We start from the raw sequence: 21,335 nt of genomic DNA, 5'->3' as shown, positions 1-21,335 counted from the left end.
AGTAGGTAACCAATGCAAATTGTTTAGAATCAAGAGCTATATGCACACCTTTCTTGGAGATGAGATATTTATATTAATATGCTCTATCCACTCCTATTGATTTGTCACTTTTATACCTATAATCTCTGGTTAAATGGTCAGTGTTTCATGATGGAAAAATGAAGTTAATGGATTAAGATAATTATATCTATTTATATTGCTCTCATCTCCATAATATCCAAGCACCTAACAAAAAGATAAAATCGAAATGGCTGAATCCAACAAATGATATAATACTTCCTTCTTCTTCCACTATATCAGTAGTTATTGTTGTAGGAAAGGAGTGAGCTTTACGTATTGTTCCAGAAATGGTGTGAATCACAATCATTTTCATCTCCTCAACAAGTGAGTTCCATAAACATAGGCTGACTGCCAAGAGAGCTGGCTGACTCAGTCCCATGACTGCCACCCTGTCTGTGGATGAGGCAGTCACACAGTTGTTGAGGAATAGATATGCTGTGAGAGGCCACAGTCATACAGATAAAAGCTATAGAGGTAGCGGTGAGGGGGAGGGGGGGAGGCAATTCCCTGGTGTGACTGAAAGATGAAGACTGGCTGTCCATCTTTGGACTTGGGAGACAAGGACCTGCGAAGGTGGGGAGAAAGAAGTGTGGGCAAGAAGATGGGCCTTACAGGGTTGTCTGGGCAATGGGTAGCTCATGCTGTGAGTACCCACTACCACCTAAGATCCAGGGGGATCTTTTCCCCCTTAACATAAGGGGTTTGGAAGCATCAATATAGTTAGGCACCCTGGCAACCTGTCCTGCTTAGAAAGTCCATAACTGGATAAAATGGCATCCTCTACCTCCTTTGTACAAGTTACCCACACTGTGGGTCACAGCATAGGGGAAGAGCAGATTCTTCATGGCCACTATTCTACTTCCTGTGCAGGACTGGGGACTGCATAGAGCGTTGATGCTCTCCACCCCCACCATGCCAGCAAGCACAACTAAGGAAGCATGGAGGCAGAAGTAGCCTGAGCCTTGTCAAAGGCTGGTGCAGATTTCTTCCCCTCCCTTCTGACAAGCAAAAGGGGAACAAGGCACTTGAATAATGACTTGTTACTAACCATTTGTTCCCTGGTCTGCTTTTGAGGCAGCGTAACCACACACTGGCCCTCAGTCAAGGCAGACTGTATTGTTAGGCCTTAGGTAATAAATAAGACTTAAACTGTTTTACAGTTTGTTAGAATTGTCACCTTAAACTTTATCTGGGAAGACTAATTGTGGTGGGCTGATGAGAAAGAGGTGAGAGACTGACAGGGTGAATATTTCAAGAGAAGAAATTTAATCTAAAAATTCAAAGAAAACAGGATTTTAGAAAATAAGTTCATTCCATTTCAAGCTGTTAGAATTACTATATGGTCTTCTGGCAAAGGACTCAGGTTCTTCTACATACAATGCAGAATGTGTTATATGGCTGTTCAACATCTTGACAGATGAAAGGAGACGTGACAAAGTCGGTCTGTCAGTGGAGCTTAGCTACGGTATGGGAACAGGGCCCGATCAGATGGAAGCTGAAGCACACTCTGCTTCTTGGCTTGGCCTGTGGGCCTCAGCCTGGGCTCTCTGATGGCTCCCTGCAGTGACTGCACCAGTCTTAACCCGGCTTCTTCAAACTGAACGATTGTGGTCAGGATTTTCCCAGTTGTCAGTGGGAATGCTGAATTTCTTGAGGCCTTGGCTTGACCTTATCGTTGTATTGGAGCTTTGGCCTTCCTCCGCATCATGGACAGTTCTTAAAATGGCCATAGAGCACAACCTTTGGCAGATGATCTTAAGGCATGCACTCCACAAGTCCCAACCAGCAAAGTCTGTAAACGTCCAGCATAGTCTGCATAGACTGTAGGCCGGTTCTCTCAAGAATCTCGTTATTGGTGGCCCATTGGTACCCAAGTAACTCCAAGGATTTTACTAAGAGGGTAGAGGTGAAAACTGTTCTATATCCACTCCTGCTTGGATTATATAATCCAACTTTCATAATCCTAAAGGACAGTACTAAGGACACAAGCTTGATAAATAGACACCTTTGTGTTCAGGGTTAGCAACTTGTTCCAAACACGTGAGGTAAGTTTGCCAAAGGTAACAGAAACTTTGCCAATATAGAGTAACAGTGCATTAAATCACAGAGTTTCTGAAAATTAAAACATTTACATTTTAGTTCAGCAATAGGTAAAAAAAATTGCAGCATATCACGAGGCTTTGTTGTATAGCATCAAAAGCTCATAGTGTTCTGAGATAATTATTTTAGTGTAACAATCTTGTAGGTCGTGCACTTTTAAAGTAATATAAGGTGTCAGCAGATTAATCAAAATATCTTTGACGCTATCCCATTTTTCTTCTACCAATAGCAACATTAATCAATCTGGTAATTTTTGCTAACAATAAAGGAGGAAGAAAAATTGAAAGCTGCAACTCAGAATAACTTATTCTCAAAGGGTAGCTCACCAACCATTCTAGGCTGAGGCTTATGCTACTGTTTCAGTGACCAACTTCCTCTTCAATAAACCCAATCCATCATGTAAGACCAAATTGTTTTACTCCAGACTACAAGAAATCAACAAAACAAGATGCAGAAATTAGGTAAACTCCTCAAATCTATGTAGTTGTGCATCTTCTTATAGGAGTTTAACCTTGATGTGTAGCAGGGGTCGGCAATCTTTCAGAAGTGGTGTGCCGAGTCTTCGTTTATTCACTCTAATTTAAGGTCTCGCGTGCCAGTAATACATTTTAATGTTTTTCGAAGGTCTCTTTCTATAAGTCTATAATATATAACTAAACTATTGTTGTATGTAAAGTAAATAAGGTTTAAAATGTTTAAGAAGCTTCATTTAAAATTAAATTAAAATGCAGAGCCTCCTGGACCGGTGGCCAGGACCCAGGCAGTGTGAGTGCCACTGAAAATCAGCTCGTGTGCCACCTTCGGCACCCGTGCCATAGGTTGCCTACCCCTGATGTATAGCCTAATAAAATGAACTGCATTGAGAAGACTGAGAAAAGCAGATTTGATGATGAACACGAAGACCAACATACTTGTTATACAGTGCCTCTTCTTCCATCCAATGCCTCTGCGTGTTTTGTTTTACATGGATGGAGGGGAGGGACAGAGATATGGCTGCCCTTAGCCCATGTAGTATGTACACAGTCTGTCTACTCCTTGCACCTTTAATTTTGTCCTAAATTGTTTTTTGTTTTTGTTTTTACAAGCAAACCAATACTCTGTAGGTGACTCACACACTAACTTGGAAAGGTCATAAGATCACATGAAAATAACGCAATTCCATAAAGTCATCAGACCAACTGCTTCAGAGGGAATCTGCATTCCAGAATCTAAATTATTTCACTCTTTCAAACTGGGACCATATGCTTTCATTTTACTTTAAATCCTTGAGTCGACAATGAAGCACCTATCCAGCTTTTTTTTTTTAAATTAATTATTTGTATTACTTCACTGCCTAGAGACCTCATATGAGGTAAAGGCCCCATCCCATTGTATTAGGTACTGTAACAAAATATAGAAAAAGGATCCCTGCTCCAAGGAGCCTGTAGTCTAACTAGACAAGACAGATGATAATATTCCCCATTTTATAGATGAGGATCTGAGGCACAGAGATGTTAAGCAGCTTGGCCAAGGTCACACAGAAAGACTGTTGCAGAACTGACAATAGATACTACTTCTCCTTTGTTCAGTCCCAGTCCAGTGCTTTGATCACAAGGATATCTTTTCTCCCTATTAGGCCTGTTATCCTACAACTGTACATTTGGACAAGATGGGACAGAGAAGAAATTTTGGAAATAGTTTTTAAAGGGACATTATCATCTTAAAATCATGCTTCTGTTTGCATAAGCTTTACCCATTTGATTACTTTAATTGAAAGAGGTTAAAGAAAAAAGTCTTTTTCAGTTTACTTTTGCATCTGACAGCACCTTGCATATTGTCAGTTTCACTGGTTCTTTACAATTTGCCCTGGTTTTGCTGGGGAGATTTTAAATTAAATATTAGGAAAGTGTGATTGCAAAACCACAAAAATTGGAAGGGAGACTTGTAAGGAGGGCTAGCACTTTCCGTAGAAGTAAAACTACTTTTAACTCATGTTCTGAAAAGGACTAGGATTCAAGGTGAAAATGTTCCTTAAAAGGAGGCGGAACAAGAAAATCATAATGTACCAAATATCTCCATCCACCAACATGTAAATAAGGAAAACTTTTCAAAAGTTAAACAAAAATTCAATTATATCTTTTGAAAAGAGGGAAGAGTAGAAAAGCATATTTCAAAAAGCCACATATCCAAATACTACTGAACTGGCACGTTTTAAATTGAAGTTAACTGGCAGAGGGTAAGGAGAACTTTCTACAGTGCAAAACCACTACAAAAATTAAAAACCCTGGAGACATGCGATGTAGTGAGGGGGCTAAATCCAGTCGTTCTTTCTAAAGCTTTTGTGGGTAAGGTTTCCAGTCAGAAAACATTCCTCTGTAATCCCCAGTCAGGTTAAGTGTAAACTACAACATAGTATTGGTAGAAAAGTGAAGCTGACAGTTAAGTGGCCTGCTTCCAAGGTTACTAACTGCATTTTTTTTTCAAAATCCAGGAACATACCAAATACAAAAAACTTGTTTCCTTGTCGCAACACAGACCTGACTCATCAGTTCAAAGTATGCTCATTACAGGAAACTCTCTAACAACTTTTGTTCCCACCCAAAATTCTTACTGATAGAAAAGAAAAGAACAAGAAAACAAAAAATGGTATCCAGCTTAAGTAGGTTTTTGGTTTTTTCTTCCTACAACACAAGCCTCACAACCAAGAGACATGAACAAGCCTGTACCAGTTTCCAACATCATAGTCTTTCAACAAATAAAGATCTGCACATAAACAAATGACTTTTTTTTAAGCCATTTATTTCACCATGGAATAAAACACTTCAAATACAGAGCTAGATTTTGGTCATTCAGACTTCATTTAGTCATACCCACATGCATTTGTCTTCTCACAACTATGCACATATTTTGTGTGGGTGTGACATGCTTGCACAATGCTTCCTTCTAACAAATGGTTTACAGAGGATTAGGTCCTACTATTGCTGTCAGCTAATGAAGTTACTGATGTAGAGAAAGTAGTTTGGGGTTTGTATCTGAAGGGCTTGAGTTCAATCCAATGGGGGTGGGGTGTGGGGGGGGGGGGAATTGACATTACTTATTGTCATTGCAGATATGCATTTTCCAGAGTGCAAATCTGCAGGTACACATAATTAAGCATGTACTCACGCGAATTCCCATTTAGCACATGCCCATCCCTAAGTACATGTGGAAAATAAGTATGCAGTAGCATCCACACAAATGTGCATTTTTCTGATTGCTTTAAGCCCTATCTTAATTAAATCTATGCCCAACTACCTTTAAAAATCTGGGCCCAAGTACTTAGGCTCCAATCCCACAACTCATAGTGTGCTGGCAGACTGCTGTGCCCACAGAAAACCCTATTGCCAATCTGCCCACATGCTGCTAATTGCAGGATTAGGGCCTTACTATGTGGCAAAGCCAACAGATAGAAAGGTGAAATAATCAGAATTGCAGAAAGTAAAGTTAGGGAATTCAAGGCTTTTTTTATTTATTTATTTATTTATTTTAAAGAGCACAGTCCTGACAAGGGAAAATAAAGAAAGAGAAATGACCCCACTCCTTATAAAGTTCACATGACCCACTTTTTTTTTTAGTCTCAGTTTGGATCCCTTTATCCTCCCACTCTCAACCTCAGTATTCTTCCTCACACCAGACAGGAGTTAAAAAAGACTGAAACAAGCCCTAAGTCCTTCCCCCTCAATCAGTAGTTGCTGCTTTTCAGTGGATGCACAATGAGCACCTGATGGTGAAGGACACCCCACCCACAAAGAGCTGCAGCAATTATGCATATACTGGTTGGAGCAACAAAAACAAAAACTTCATTGTGATCTTGAATTTTCATCTGATATAAGCAACTGTGGCATCAGTAAACAAAAGCTGACTTACTAATGCATTTAGATAATATGAAATCTCTATTGAAATGTATTTAATAAAAAATGCAAATTAAGCATTCATGGCTACAGTATCCCATTTGCTCATGTTAATAATAAATTAAGAAAAAATTGGAGTTCCCTCATTATTTAGGCTGCAAACAACTCTTTTGCATAAGTATATAAGTACCAGCACAAGAGTCAAAATTGTAACAGTGTCAGGAAAACTCACTATCATCACTACAGGATACAATATGGCCTATCCAGGATTTTGTCACTAAGAAAATATAAAATTCATATCCTTCCACCAAGCATAAATCCTATCACTTGAACTAAAGGAAACTCTGGTTCAGCTATACAAACATTTGACCAAGTCTTCTGTCAAGGCTGATTTCCCCATTCTGGCACTTTGAGCGCAGAAGATGGGGGCCCGCAAGGATTCTAAAAAAATTAATACTGGCCACTCCAGGCTGGTATTAAACTCCCAAAGTTACAGCTTCTCTTGACCTTGGATGGGTAGATGCTGCCAATGCCCAAGTGCAAAAAAAACAAACAAACAAAAACCTTTTGAGAACCCAGGAAGGACCACTTGGGAATGCCTTCCTGTGAGGTACCCTCAAATCCTTTCACTCCCCTTCCCAGGAATAGCTGAGGAAAAAAACAAAGGAAATCAACTGTTGCCACCAGCTAATTAAGCAACATGTGCACAAACCTCCAATCCTGTTCTTAAAAAAGGAAAATTTTATTAAAAACAAAAAGAAAGAAAATACATCAGGAACTTAGGCTTTTGATAGATTTTAAAAGAGCAATTCCTAAAATTAAGCATCTAAAATAGCTTTTTGGGGGTTCAGTTTAAAGGTTACAAGCACATAAAAGCATCTGGGGTTAACACAGAGGAGTCCACAAGCCTTTCAGAAAATAGAAGAAATAAACCTAATCGTGTTTATCTAACCATTCCCTGTCCCAATGAATCCTTCTAGGTCTGGATGATGAATTTTCATACCTGTTCCAAACTTTACACAGCATTCCAGCTTCCCGTCTCTTCAGCCCACAGAGAAAGTTTCTTTCCCAATTTAAAAAAATCCTATCTTTGCATTGGCTCTTTTGGTCAGGTGCCCATTTCCTTTTCTTTTACCTGTGGGCTTGTTACAACCCTTTACAGGAAAAGCAAATAGAGAACAGCTACTAAGAGGAATTTTATAGCTAACTGGCTGGTTGGATGTCCATAAAAGGGAGCTACCTCCACTTCATTTATCACCTTACTAGGAAATTTTGCTAAAATTCCTCAACTTTCTTGTGACAAATATGGCAATTTCCCACAATATCTTTGGGAGATCTTATTGAATTAAGTTTAAGTATCTCTGGAGATGATTCTATTAAATGCAAAGGTTATTGTGGGCCTGGATGATCAAAGGACTATATTGAACAATGTGGCAGATAAGAATGAACTTTTGGGACAATACGTGTGAAGTGGAATTCCTGGGAAATATCTAGGAGAGGGTGATTGCAAATCTCCCGCACCCGAGCAATTATGCAAAATCCCAGCCCTTTGAAGCTACACCCTGAAGAGAGGGTGACTCTCTGCTGATTATCTGTTCCCAGGATCCCAAGATGTGAGGCCCAAACTGTATAAAGGAGTGCCTTACAGATTCATGGGGGTGCTTGTTCTGAGCTAATAGCTGTTATGAACTTGTAACCACAAAAAAACACACTTGGCAGGGTTGAAAGACTGATCAACTGCCTGAGCCCTTGTTGGGAGCTGTGACTGATCTCTGGTATGTTCTAATAAGCTTAAGAACAGCCATACTGGGTTAGACTGATGGTCCAGCTAGCCCACACCAGCCTGTCTTCTGATGCCAGATGTTTCAAAAGGAATGAACAGAACAGGATGATCATCAAGTGATCCATCCCCTGTCATCCAGTCCCAGCATCTGGCAGTCAGAAGCTTAGGGACACCCAGAGCATGGGGTTACATCCTGACCATCTTGGCTAATAACCATCAATGGACCTATCCTCCATTAACTTGGCTAGTTCTTTTCTTTTAACCCTGTTATACTTTTGGCCTTCACACCATCCGCTGGCAACAAGTTTCAGAGGTTGACTGTGGGGTGTACGAAGAAGTATTTCCTTTTCTTTGTTTTAAATTTGCTGCCTAAGAATTTCACTGGGTGACACCCCCCCCAATTCTTGTGGTCTGTAAAGGGGAAAATAAAACTGCCGTATTCACTTTCTCCATACTATTCATGATTTTATAGAACACTAATCATATGACCCCCCCTTAATTGTCTTTATTCCAAGCTGAACAGTCCCAGTCTTTTTAATCTCTTCTTGTAGGGAAGCTGTTCCATAGCTTAATTATATTTGTTGCCCGTCTCTGCACCTTTTACATTTCTAAAGTATCTATTTTAAGATACAGCAACCAGAACTGCAGGCAGTACTTAAGATGTGGGCATACCATGGATTTATATAGTGGCATTATGCTATTTTCCATCTTATCTTTCTCTTTCCTAATGATTCCTAACATTCTGTTAGCCTTTTTGACTGCTGCTGCACATTAAACAGATGTTTTCAGAGAACTATCCATAATGATTTTAAGATCCCTTTCTTGACTGGTAACAGCTATTTTAGACCCCATTATTTTGTATGTATAGTTGGGATTATGTTTTCCAATATGCATTACTTTGCATTTATCAACACTGAATTTCATCTGCCATGTTGTTGCTCAATCACCAAGTTCAGTGTAACTTTTCACAGTCTGCTTTGGACTTAACTGTTTTATGTAATTTTGTATCATCTGCAAACTTTGCCCCCTCACTGTTAACCCCTTTTCCCAGATCATTTATGAATATGTTGAATAGCACAGGATCCAGTACAGATCCCTGGGGGACACCGCAATTTACCTCTCTCCATTCTGAAAACTGCATCTATTCCTACCATTTGTTTCCTATGTTTTAACCAGCATGTGGTTTCACCTTAACAATAATGCATTTGCTTAAAAAGTGTTGTGTGGTAACTTCCAACTGTGTACAATTTATTACTCTGTTTATAGCCTCTGACAAGAAAGGAAAGCAGGTGTCAGGAATCTGGGTATGCAGCAGAGCCACTCTCCAGGCAAGTAGACTGCCTGATTGCTTGGAAGAGTCAGCATACCAGCTCTTAAGCCCTGCAGAAACAGCAGCTATTGTTCAATGGCTGCTCAAAGCGTTGGGTCCTACCTTGTCTCGCTCCAGGTAACCCAGTTCTGAGCCTTTGGCTCCGATCCTAACCTCTGACTCTTCGCTCTGGCATCTGATTCCAGGCTTACTGGGCTAACCACAAGACCTGACTCCTACTTCAGCCACTAGTCATGACCACCCATGTCCTGGTCACAAGACAACAGGCCTGCTTACACAGTCCAGCTTGCTGGGGAACTCATGGTGTTTGGAGGGAACTGTGCAGCCTATATAGACCCTGGTCAGGAGGGAGAGAGATGCAGGTCTCCACCCAAGAAAGGTGATGGCTGAGGAGCTTGGCACCTAAAAGAAGGTGGCCTTGCTGGATCACAGAAGAGGAATACATGCTGCCCTGGACTGTGATGCTCCTTACCCTTTTTCCAGCCCCACTTGTGGGACTGTTAGTGTCGGAAAGATGCCAGGCACTGTTCTGTGAAGATCTGCTCTGAGCACAGAAAACATGGTTCTTAGAAAGGATAGTGACCACCTGAACTTAAGTCTAAACTAGCGCTCCTACCATTGCAACCAGGTAGGGTGACCAGCCAGCAAGTGTGAAAAATCGGGACGGGGGGAGGAGGGGTAATAGGAGCCTATATAAGGAAAAGACCCAAAAATCAGGACTGTCCCTATAAAACCAGGACATCTGGTCACCATACTACCAGGGGTCACACAATACTGCCATTATGAAGAGGAACTGGTGGTCACTGAATGATCTGTAGAAGGGTCCCATGTTCTCATTACTTCACTTTTGTTATCTTGATCTGTCAATGTTTTAACCATCTCTATTTAAAAAAAAAAATTAAATGCAGATGGGTGAGTTGTCAAGACAGTACAGATGTTGCTTTGCTGCTCAGCAGAGGGCAGTGAATTCCTCTTAAATTGCAGCTAGACGCCAACACTCCCATTTTAAAGAATAAAAGTGCATGCTACAGAATACACTAAAATATACAAGAAAAATGATATGTACAGCTGATGGGATCCATAAATATTGAAAGAATTTAATACAGAAGTGCTCTGTGAAACAGCATACACATACTTTAAATAAGCCTATAAATATCTTCACAGGCTTTTCAAGAATGTAAGTCATTACTTTGCATTGTGTAAGTATAGCATTACCAGTGCTGTATATGGTATGTACTCTTCTAGCTTTGCCTTATTCACCGCCATCTCTGCAGCCGGCTGGTGTTGCTGTTGAGGAGATGTTATAAATTACTTACGGGTTTTTCTGATGAACAAGAAATTTAGTGAAACAGAACTTCAACACTGAAGTTCAACTCTTTTTAATTGGTTTGTTTTTATTGCTATTTCTTTTCCTCCCTCTTTTAATCTTCATATTTTGCTTTCATAACTGGCACAGGGGTTTTCTTTTTAATATATCTGCAAAAGATAAAACATGTGTTGTCCTCTGGTGATAAATGTCAGGTCATTTACTTGGAATAGTCTATCGTGTATTCAGGGATGAAAGTAAAATTGAACTCTCACTGGTACAATGCCAGCTCCGCCCCCTCCCCTGGAAAGGGTGGGGCTGGGGGTCAGCGTCCCCCAGCCAGCCCATCCGCGCAGTGGCTCCTGTGTTAGCGGCAGCTGGAGCCCCAGGGCCTTTTAAATCACCAGACCTGGGGCAGCTGCTCCTTTTGCCCCCCCCATCGGTGGGGGGCTGGGGGCGGCAAAAGGGGCAACAACGTTAAAGCTCTAAGTCAGTGGTATGGGCCGGTACCGGCAGCCACTTTTTACCGGTATGCCGTACCGGCCCATACTGCCTTACTTTCACCCCTGTGTGTATTCCTAGCATATTGAGGAAGCTTTTCCCACATAGCTACAAAAGATCAACTTTGGATAAGTAAAGTAAGGAACCCCCGTTTCTTCTTTCAACCTTTGTTGTTTCTTTTAACTGATACAAGGAAACTTGTTTCACATGGTTCCCAAACATGTAAAAGGCTTGGGAGATCAGTGACACCCCAGAATATTTTCACAGCTTTGATAGAAGATAGTGGAACTTTTTTTCAGAAGCAGCACAATTTTATGAACATGCACTATAGTTTAGTTTATCTTTTTCAGCAACTTTATCATGTTGTGTAGCTTTTTATGTCTGAGACACCTGGCAGGACCAGAGGAGAATGAGAGCAGCAACGCAAGCAATATATTTAATTAGTATCTCACATGTACGTTTATATATTTCAGTGTGATGCTTTTTGTTTTTTCAGTGAGCGTCCCTGGAAGTGTAAGAATTACATAAAATATTTGCAGAATGTATATCACTGGCCTTATGACAAATATTCTATAGGACACAAAGTATCCTTTCTGAAGGGCAGCTGTTAATATCTCCTTTATGGGTTCAGTTCAATATGAGTTTTGCCTATCTAGAGAGTCTTCAGGACTGGGCCCTACTTATTTCATGGGTATCATGAACATGGCCCAGTATTTAGCCTTGCTGTTAAGGAATACTGTGAAGGTGCTGTCTAAACTAAAATCTGCAAGCATTTTTGTATCCATTTCCGCTGATTCAGTTATATTTGTAACCAGCTTGTGATTTCCAGTATCTGTCTGCAGCTTTTAATTTGTACTTTGTCCAGTCTGCTGTTAAATGAATCAAGAGGCAAATGACAAAGGGAGTGCAGGCTACTGAATAGGGCAGATGTAGGTTTTATCTCAGCTCTGCCACTGACTTAATACATGACGTTTGGAAAGTCACTTCACCTCTCCATGCTGTTTCCCCTCCCACCCACTGTCAGTCCAGTCTATGATCTCTGAGGCAAGGACTATGTTTTACTCTGTGTTTGTACAATGCTTAACACAATGGAGTCTTGATCTCAACTGGAGCCTCTGAGTGCTACTGTAATATAAAAAACAGTAGTTAAGTGGGGCTTTCAGTATTTCTGTTAGGATACTATTCCACAACCTAACTGATCTCACTGAGGATTCCCACCACTCCCCTGTTAGTTCAACCTAAATTTTCCTTGTGTTCCATTCAATTTCACTCCGTTACTCCAGGTAACACAAATAATTCCCCTCTCTCTTTGGTATTCAGACCCTATAGAATATGGCAGACAGCAACCTCACATACTCATTGAGCCATGCTACACATATTAGCTCTTTTAACCTTTCCTGATATGTCCCACCCTCTGTTCCTTTCAGCATGAAAAAAGGGAAGCTTTCATTGTTTAACCAACAACTATTTTAAATTTTTCCATTTAAAACATTGTTGGGTTTATTTGGACCATTATGCCATGCTGTTTTGGGTAGACTGCTCTTTATTGCTCTGTGGCAACCTTCTTACATCTTGGAATTGACACAGATGTCCTGTTGAGAGTTAGACCAGGGCCTGGTGTAAACTGAAAAGTTGTGCTGGTATCGCCATTTTGTTTAGCAGTGGGGGGGGTGGGGGGGAGTCACATCCCTAACCAACACAGCTATGCCTGCTAGAGCACTGATGTAGACTCAGTTATATCAACAACAAAGTTGGTATATGCTTTTATAAATAATTTTTTTTTCAGGGCACCGATGTAAGTTATACCAGTGGAAAACACTGTTCTGTAGGCATAAACTGCCCCTGTAGGTGTAGGCAGGTTTGCTGGTATAGCTACACCAATATAACCAGTGGCAGCTGGTATATAAAAGATGCTGGGAAGGTAGGACCTCTTCCTACTCCCTCTCCTATCACAGGAGTAACCAGGACCTCTCCTCTCTGTTGTGCAGGGAGTGCTGGGGCTGAAGCCACTAGAAGCCCCGGGCAGAGCTGGGAGATGTCAGGAGTTGGGTGGCCGGGCTGCCTAGACAGGAGAGCCCCGCACAGGGAGCAAGAGCTGGGCACAGGTAGGGCTCTTCAGGGAGTCACCCTTTGCTCCCCTGGGCCTTCCCCAGCTTGCCCACTACCCCTATCTTCTCCTAGCTCCCCCCACTTCCTCTCAGCTCCTCCCAACTCCTCTCTGCTGAGCAGGCAAATCGCCTCACTTGCCCCAAAGTTCACAAACCACCACTGAATATAACTATACCAGCAAACCCTTTCTAGTGTAGACAAGGCCTGCGTAAAGTGTTCCATTCAATGGAATGGAGTGGCAGTGCCTTAGCGGGGTAGCAACCCAGCCAATCAGTACCTATGGTCTGAGTAGACTTCAGTAGAGATTAACTGAGTAGATATTAAATATAACAGGGTGTGCCAGAAAAGGAGAAGTGAAGAAAATAGACTAGTAGATGGGAGCAAAAGAGAGCAGCTCTGTAAAATACAAGAGGGAAAAAATAAAGATGAAGAGCCAAGAAGAAAGAGTGGTTAACTAAAGCAGTGGTTCTCAACCAGGGGTCCATGAGAACCACTGGTTTCAGGGAGGCCTCGGGACCCCACGTCTGAAACCCAGACAGACCAAGTCCTTGCGCCCCCCTACCGCAGGGCTGAAACCCCGAGCCCTGGCGCACATCCCCCACCCCCAGCAGTGCCAGAGTGGGGCAATCCTGGGGGCAACTTCACACAAACACACCCTTCCTCCTCTCCCTGTCCCCGAGGCCCCACGCCCTGGCCAGGTCAGAGGCAGGAAGCCGGAGGCGGGCAGTGTGGGCAGCGGCTGCTCTGGCTGGTGTCATGAAGCAGGCAGCCACAGCATTCCCCCCATCTGCTAATAATGCCTGGAGTTGCGGCTGCTCCTCAGCTCATGCAGCCAGTAACAGCTGACCAGGCAGTAGCACCCCACTCTGTGGCCAGCAAAGCTCTTGGGGAGCAGTGACCACAGGGGAGTCCTACTGGCACACAGCCCCTAGCTACCCCGTCCTTGCACCCTGAGCTACCTCTCTGCGCCCTCACACAGCCCCAGCTATCCTATCCTTGCACCGGGAGCTACCTACCCCCTGCCTGCACACAGCCCCCAGCTATCCCCCACCCTGCACCCTGAACTACCCCCCTGCTCACACACAGCCCTAGCTACCCCCACCCTGCACCACCACCCTGCTCACACACAACCCTAGCTACCCCAACCCTGCACCCTGAACTACCCCCCTGCTCACACACAGCCCTAGCTACTCCCACCCTGCACCACCCCCCTGCTCACACACAGCCCTAGCTACCCCAACCCTGCACCCTGAACTACCCCCCTGCTCACACACAGCCCTAGCTACCTCCCACCCTGCACCCTGAACTACCCCCCTGCTCACACACAGCCCCTAGCTGCCCACTCCTTGCACCCTAAGCTACCCCCTGCCTGCACACAGGTGTTAGCTACCCTCTCCCTGTACCCTGAGCAGTTTTCAAACTTTTTGAGCTGAACCCCCACCACACAACCTAGACAGGCTGGGTGGCCTGCTGAGGTGAGTCAGGAAGTGGAGGTAGTGTTGCCTTCCTGGACCCTGCTGTGTGGAGTTGGCCCAAGCCTTGCCGGCTCCTGCCCCACAAAACAGAAGTCAAACTACACCTATGCCTGAGGGCCCAGCCCCAGAGCCCCTGTTTCCCCCCATCCCCCACTGGGCCCTGGAGTTTTTATAGCATGTGGGGGGGGGGGGGGCGGTACTCAGAAAGAAAAAGGTTGAACTACATCCTGGCTACCAAACTCTGCTGAATCATAATTATCCATCCAGGGGTGCTGGAACAATTTGTATAGGGGGGTGCTGAGAGGCATTGAATCAAACTGTAAACCCTGTATATGATGGAAACCACTTCAAGCGTAGGGGTATGGCCACACCCCCCAGCACTTATGCTTGCCATAACATATCAATCACTTACTTAGGAGGAAACAACCTTCTACTAAGGAGCAAAATCAATATTGAACTTTAACAATTCAGAATCATGCATTATTTGTCTTTGCTTTACACTTCCATTCACTCTTTATAGTAACTAGAGTCCATGTAGCAACAGTTCTGATAATAGTCACTTTACTCACAAATACCAGACCATGCTAGGAGACCTGGGACAGTGAGATAAAAGGCAACAAAATGATTTCAAGAAAAAGACAATTTCAATATAAAATGTGTGAATTATGTTCAATGTATTTATTAAGATTGCTTGTTCCACTGTTGGGAGAAGCTACTTCAGTGCCCTCATCGTTGCTGTACATTATTAAAAAGGATCTATATGATACACAAAATGCACCACACATACAGGATTTCAAAAATCCAAAACGGAAATAAAAGACACAATTGAATTCATGTTAAATGAACACCCATCCACACACCCCCTCCCCCATTAACCAGCTGGTTTTCTAGTTTTAAATAAAACAGTTTTAAATTTTGATTGGAATCTTATAGGCAGGCAGCACTCTCACTTTAATTGACTCCAAATTTTTTCCCTTCCCTCCCTCTCTTCTGATTTGCTGCTGTATATATGAAAAAAAAATAAGGAAAGACATGAAATAGAAAAAAGCAATCACGTGTACAAATTGTCATTTGCATGGCTCATCTTGGAAAATGCATTTGTTTCAAGACATCAGAGAAAATCTGTTTCTGATTCTAAACATTAGATATTTTCTGAGAACGTTGGCAAGAAAAGAATCCAAGGAATGTCTTCACATGCATAACACACACAAGACAACTGGTGAGCAAGCCTGTGATCTTTAATTTAAAAATAAATAAATAAAAATCTGTATTTACAGCATGGAACTCTCCTCTAGGGAGGAACAACCCGCATGCCCAGGAATTTTCGAAGATTGTTTCTAACATAACTCCTTACTATTATTGGTATGAAAAATTTCCCCCACCAAATACACAGTTGTAAGACATGCAAGGATATGGAAAATACTTCTCAGCAGCAGGCAGGTAGCAGGCACCCGCTTTAAAGCATTTCTGGCACTATTACTCTTCTGTGAAACTATGAACTTCTGCAAAGAACCAAAGCGCTCCTAGGCAAAAGTCCGAGCTCACTTTTCAGCACATGCCAAGTACTGAGGCTGATGCTCATGACCCTTCCTGATATTAACTCTTAAGGACTAAAATATATTTAGTTTCTAGATATCCAACTCTCCAGTCCAAGCTTTTGAGAGCACTAAAACAGCCCAGCTTCTGCCCTGCATCCACATACATCTATACAAGATCTGTTTCAGTCTATCAGCAATAACATTTATATTAATATATCATATTTTCCAATAATCCCAGAGATTGTGGGACATTACGGTGCAGAAGTGATTTCAGAACTAATGCTCCTTGATACATCTAGAGGAAATACATTCTGGTTCACTAGGGACATGAGTAGAGCCCTGCAAATCTGCAGATATCCGCAGATCATTTTTGTGGATCGCGGATTGGATGTGGATACAAATTTTGTAGCCACGCGGGGCTCTAGACATGAGGATGGAGGTCTACTGTCTGAACTGTGTCCTTTGCCAGAGCAATTCCAAATTGATGGCAGTTCTGAAGGATACTGTGTGCCTTTTCTTTTGATACTGACATGGTGGCTGCACATGGGTGGCAAGAATAATGGTAAAGTGAGCACAAATGGTAGTTAAAAAAAGAGAAAAAAAAAGACAATAAATTAGAGGGATGCTGAACCCAATACCATAAAGATGTGGTGGGCCCAAGTTCAGAAGGAGGATTTCAGTGCCAAACAGCCCCCACAAGTACACACATGATTCAAAACATATATAGACATTAATAACTGATACATCTAAGCAAGAATGCTAATCATAACCAGAGACTGAAGAAAACTCCTACTGCACAGCAACACAGGAGTTGCTAGGCATAGAAACATGCAAATAAAAACAAACAACTCTCCTAGAGCTTTCGGAACTGAAAACAAAACAAAACTAATACCCACAGGACAAACAGGCTGCACTGTTTAAGAGATAGAAAAGAAACCCATCTCTCAGTCTCCCCTCATTCTATTGTATCTTGATTTAACAATATATCCAAAACTGCAGCTAAATACAATGATTAGGATAAATAAAACAGACTGATACAATAGAAAATGATTGGGAATTACTAAAAAAAATGGGGGAAGTGAAGTAAATTAGAGACTTGTACCTCCAAGTTATTTTTATAGGATTATAAACATGTATATAAATTAAAACTACCGGGATCATAGCATATGCTAGCTTTTACTTAAATTATTGATTTCAGAATTATTTTAGGAAGTAGAGAACATCTCTCATGATGATAAAATGGCACTACAATGCCACTTTTTAGGGAGGATACAGAGAATAGGAGAGAGACCAGAGTGTAACTAACATGACTGGAATGGGAAAGACAGGAAGCCCATCTTGTCACCGCGATGACTAAGATAACACATGCATACAGTAAACATTTTGATGATGTTTTCACCATATGAACCCCTGCATTCATACCCTACACACTACTGTAATAATCTTTGTACAAAATATGCCTTGTAAGGTACCATTTGAAAACTCACTGGTCAATCATATCATGGTGCAATTGACTGAAATGTGATTACCAGCGAAATTCCCTGTAAGCTGCGCAGCAGCCTATTTAGCACTGTGCAGGTGCTCAGGGAACCCGCCCAGGGACCTCGTGCAGCCCCAAAGAAACCCGGCCCCCCCACTCACCACCACCAGGGCAGCCCCCCGGCCCCAATTATGCCACAACCTGGATCTGCTGTGGCCGGGGCAGCCCCCCAACTCCAACTATGCCAGGGCGCCCCTACCTTGGCCCCAAACCCAGCCGGGGCAGTGCAGCCAGGCCCAGACCCGAACCCGGGAAGCCCAGCCCGAACCCAGCCACGGCCTGGCTCGAGCCGCAGCCAGGGCCGCCCTGCCCAAACCTGTCATGGGGCACCCCTCCCTGAACCCAGCCCAGGAACTGCCGCCGCGGGGAGAGGCGCCTCTACCCCCAACCCAGGCATTGCTGGGGTGAGAGAGAGAACTGGGGTGAATCCCCTCTCCCCATCGTAATCCCGGAGTTCCCTCCTGCACCCCCAAACTCATCCTTGGCCCCACCCTAGAGCCCTCACACCCCTGCACCCTAACCCTCTGCCCCAGCCCTGAGCCCCCTCCCACACGCCGAACCCCTCAGCCCCACCCCCAACACATGAATCTTGTTATGTGCATCGATATGAAGGTGCTGTGTTACACATCACCTCCATATTGGTGCACATAACAAAATTCATTCTGCACATTGGTGGGAAAAATTAGAGGGAACACTGGTTACCAGACCAGTCTGTGGAATAGATAAACCTGTTTCTCAAAGACAAAGGACAAGTTGATGCCTCGAGCCAGGTGTCAAAGTTGATGGGAAATCCCCTGTCAAGTGGACATTTCTTTGAAAAAGAAGCGGGGGCAGGAACAGATCCCATCTACATTTTAGCAAACAACAGCATGGAACCTCTTCCACCTAAGACTCCATGACTCCAGCCTCACAGCAGGAATGAACTTTATCTAAGGGTAACCCTCAGGAAAATGCATTTCAAAGGGTGACTGGACTATAAAAATGAGAGGCAAACATACCCCAAAGTATCTCTCCCTCTCTCTTGTTTTTTCACCTGAAAAGATCAAACAAACAAAAAACCTAGCCTTTGGACTCTGGCAAGAGACCCTGACTTGAAAATCTGATCAGCAATGTTGCTCAGAACTTGTGGTAAGAATTTTAACTTTAACCAAGTCTAATTTGTTAAGTTTTAGTTACTAGAAAGTGTTTTATTTTTATTTCTCTGGTAACCATTTCTGACTTTATTGTCTTATACATGTACTCACTTAAAATTTATCTTTGTAGTTAAATAAACTTGTTTTATTTCATCAAACTAATCCAGTGCTGTGTTTAAAATGAAATGTTGGGTTACTCCAATTAAAGCAGCAAACTGTTGTATATTGACCCCTTACTGGGACAACGGACTTATGATATCTGAACTGTCCAGGAGCGGGATGGACAGTGCAGAACACACATTTTGGGGAGTGTGTTGGAGTCACCCTGCACCTAGTAACCAGGGCTGCTGGGGTCAGTGTTGCTGGCAGGCTGGAGCTATACACAAACACTCAGGGTGTGACCTGCATGCTGTTTGGCTGTCTGAGAGTAGCCCAGGTTGGGAGTTACAGCAACAAAGCATTGTGAGGCACCCTAGGTTGCAGGGTAGGTGGTGACAACCCCCTCACTAGTCTGGATTGCAACCCTGAATGTGACAGATGTCATAACATTTATCACAAATGTACTGTTAATATTTCAACAGTTATCCATTATAGCCATAAACTCAAAGGGCACCTTTAACTAGCCTTCTGTATCTTATAGTTAACAAATCGTATATCAAGAAAAAATACTTATAAAAATGCATTTCATATGTTGAGACATTTTCCCTTGCATTTGGCATTTACATGTTTTAAAATATTGTTTAAAAATCAAGGGACATTCAGGACTTGCAGTCCTTTACTGTATTAAAAAAAAAAAAAAAAAGACGTTCTACTTCTGTGCGTTGGACACAAGACATGCTGTAGACAGTAAATTTTTTAAAGAGGCTTAGGTCTCATTTTCAAAAGCTGCTTAAGCACTAAGAAGACTATGTTTCATTCACAGTCAATGAGACAGATTCCTAAGTGCTTAGTACACTTTTGGAAATGGGACTTTTGTGCTTTTGAAAATATTACCCATATTCCAGATAGGTTCTTCGTTTCAGCAGTAACTAATATCCTGCATAAAATAATTATTTAATGCTTTCGCAATCAACAGCTCAGAATCACTGGGTTTTGTTTTTTAAAACCCAGTGGCCTGCTGAGTTGGGTGCATGTCATAAATTTTGTTTTAAACGTTTTTTTAAAAATGCACACAACACAACTTTTTGAGTGCATGCATGTGTGCAGAAGCATATCCAATGTGTCATTTAAGATGAACCTAACATATAGTGAAACAGTGTTCTGTAACCAGCTAAGACTTTATCAAGAAACTATGAAAATATAATGGCACCAATTAGACTAAGATTCTGGGGACAGGGACGCTCTTTTTGTTATGTATGAATGCAGTGCTAGCACAATGGGGCCCAGGTCAGGCTTGTGGCCTCTAAGTGCTACCCTGATACAATAAGTAACAAAAATTTGTAGTAGTATAGAGTAAGTATAATTTATTCAATATTTTGATATTGCCACTTTGAAAGATGGACAATAAGTTCTTACCAAATGAAAAGCAAATGCGTGCATCAAATATTTAATTTTACTATTCTTTCCCATGGAAAATTAAATCTGTGCCAGAGTCCTAACACTTCTCCTCAACAGCTCTTTGCTCAGTGAGCTTTCAGCAACTACTAGACACAGATAAATCAATCCCCGTCGACTCCAGAACTCCAGCTCGGGAGAGGTGGAAGCGGAGTCGATGGGGGAGCAGCAGCTGTCGACTCGCTGCCGTCCTCACAACCAGGTAAGTTGACCTAAGATACACCGACTTCAGCTACTCCAGTGTAGACCAGGGCTATGACAGTAGCAGCAAGATCATTTCTGAGGAAATACTTCCCTTCAGGAACACAATCTTACAAAGCCCAATTACTTACTTATGCGCACGCGAACATACACACACACACACACACACACACACACACACACCCTTTGTTGTTAGTATGGCTCAGCAGTTATTCTGGGTCCAGACAAGATCATCACCCATAACAGCAGAATTAATTTCTACTGAGAATTTGCATTATTATGACAAAATCAATTTCTTTCGGTCTTCCCCCAAGGCACTCATTACATCCAATCCAATTTTGGGAATAATTAAATTGAGATACAGTCTTGTTGAACTCAAAATGCAACATTACCAGTGCACATGCTTTACATAATAAACCCTTCCAAAAGTTTCTGTGATGCAACTAAGTCCCTTTGAAATATTCTCTATATTAAGCTACCCAAGTTTACTTCACAGGCATACAGCAAGTTTGACCTTTTGTCTGACAAACATTCATGTACCCTACAAGAGAATTCCAGCCAGGCAGCAGTGGGTCCTTTGCCTGCTCGTAAGAACAAAAGGAACAATGAATTGATGCCACTCTCTCATTTCTGCACAGAATAAACTCACATCAAGTTGTGTTTTTAAAGGAGTTGCCATCTTAACACTAAAATCCATCCCCATGAAACAACACAGTCCTGTTGGCTAGAAACAGCGCAACAACTTTGCCAAAGAAACCCCCTCACCTTTCAGACAAAACATTCTGAGGCTGTTCCATGAAGAGGAAGTGTTCTGCTTCCCAAGCACAACACAGAGT

General features: G+C 42.4%; 1 protein-coding gene across 8 annotated transcripts in view; it reads right to left on the bottom strand.

Moving 5' to 3' along the window:
• NHSL1 (NHS like 1) overlaps nt 1-21,335 on the bottom strand; it is a 234,445-nt gene that overhangs the window by 100,079 nt on the left and 113,031 nt on the right. Inside the window, exon 1 of one of the 8 annotated variants that reach the window (XM_039532504.1) lies at nt 21,265-21,309. The exons of the other annotated variants lie outside the window; for them this stretch is intronic. Within the exon in view, the coding sequence (XP_039388438.1) occupies nt 21,265-21,280 (16 nt within the window). The 5' untranslated portion in view covers nt 21,281-21,309. Of the gene's footprint in view, nt 1-21,264; nt 21,310-21,335 lie in introns of those variants that run through there. 8 annotated transcript variants of the gene reach the window in all.

The sequence above is a fragment of the Mauremys reevesii genome, linkage group 3 (assembly GCF_016161935.1).
Source record: "Mauremys reevesii isolate NIE-2019 linkage group 3, ASM1616193v1, whole genome shotgun sequence".
Taxonomy (NCBI): Eukaryota; Metazoa; Chordata; order Testudines; family Geoemydidae; genus Mauremys; species Mauremys reevesii.
Note: the sequence above shows the minus strand (reverse complement) of the source record. Positions and strands in the feature narration are given on the sequence as shown.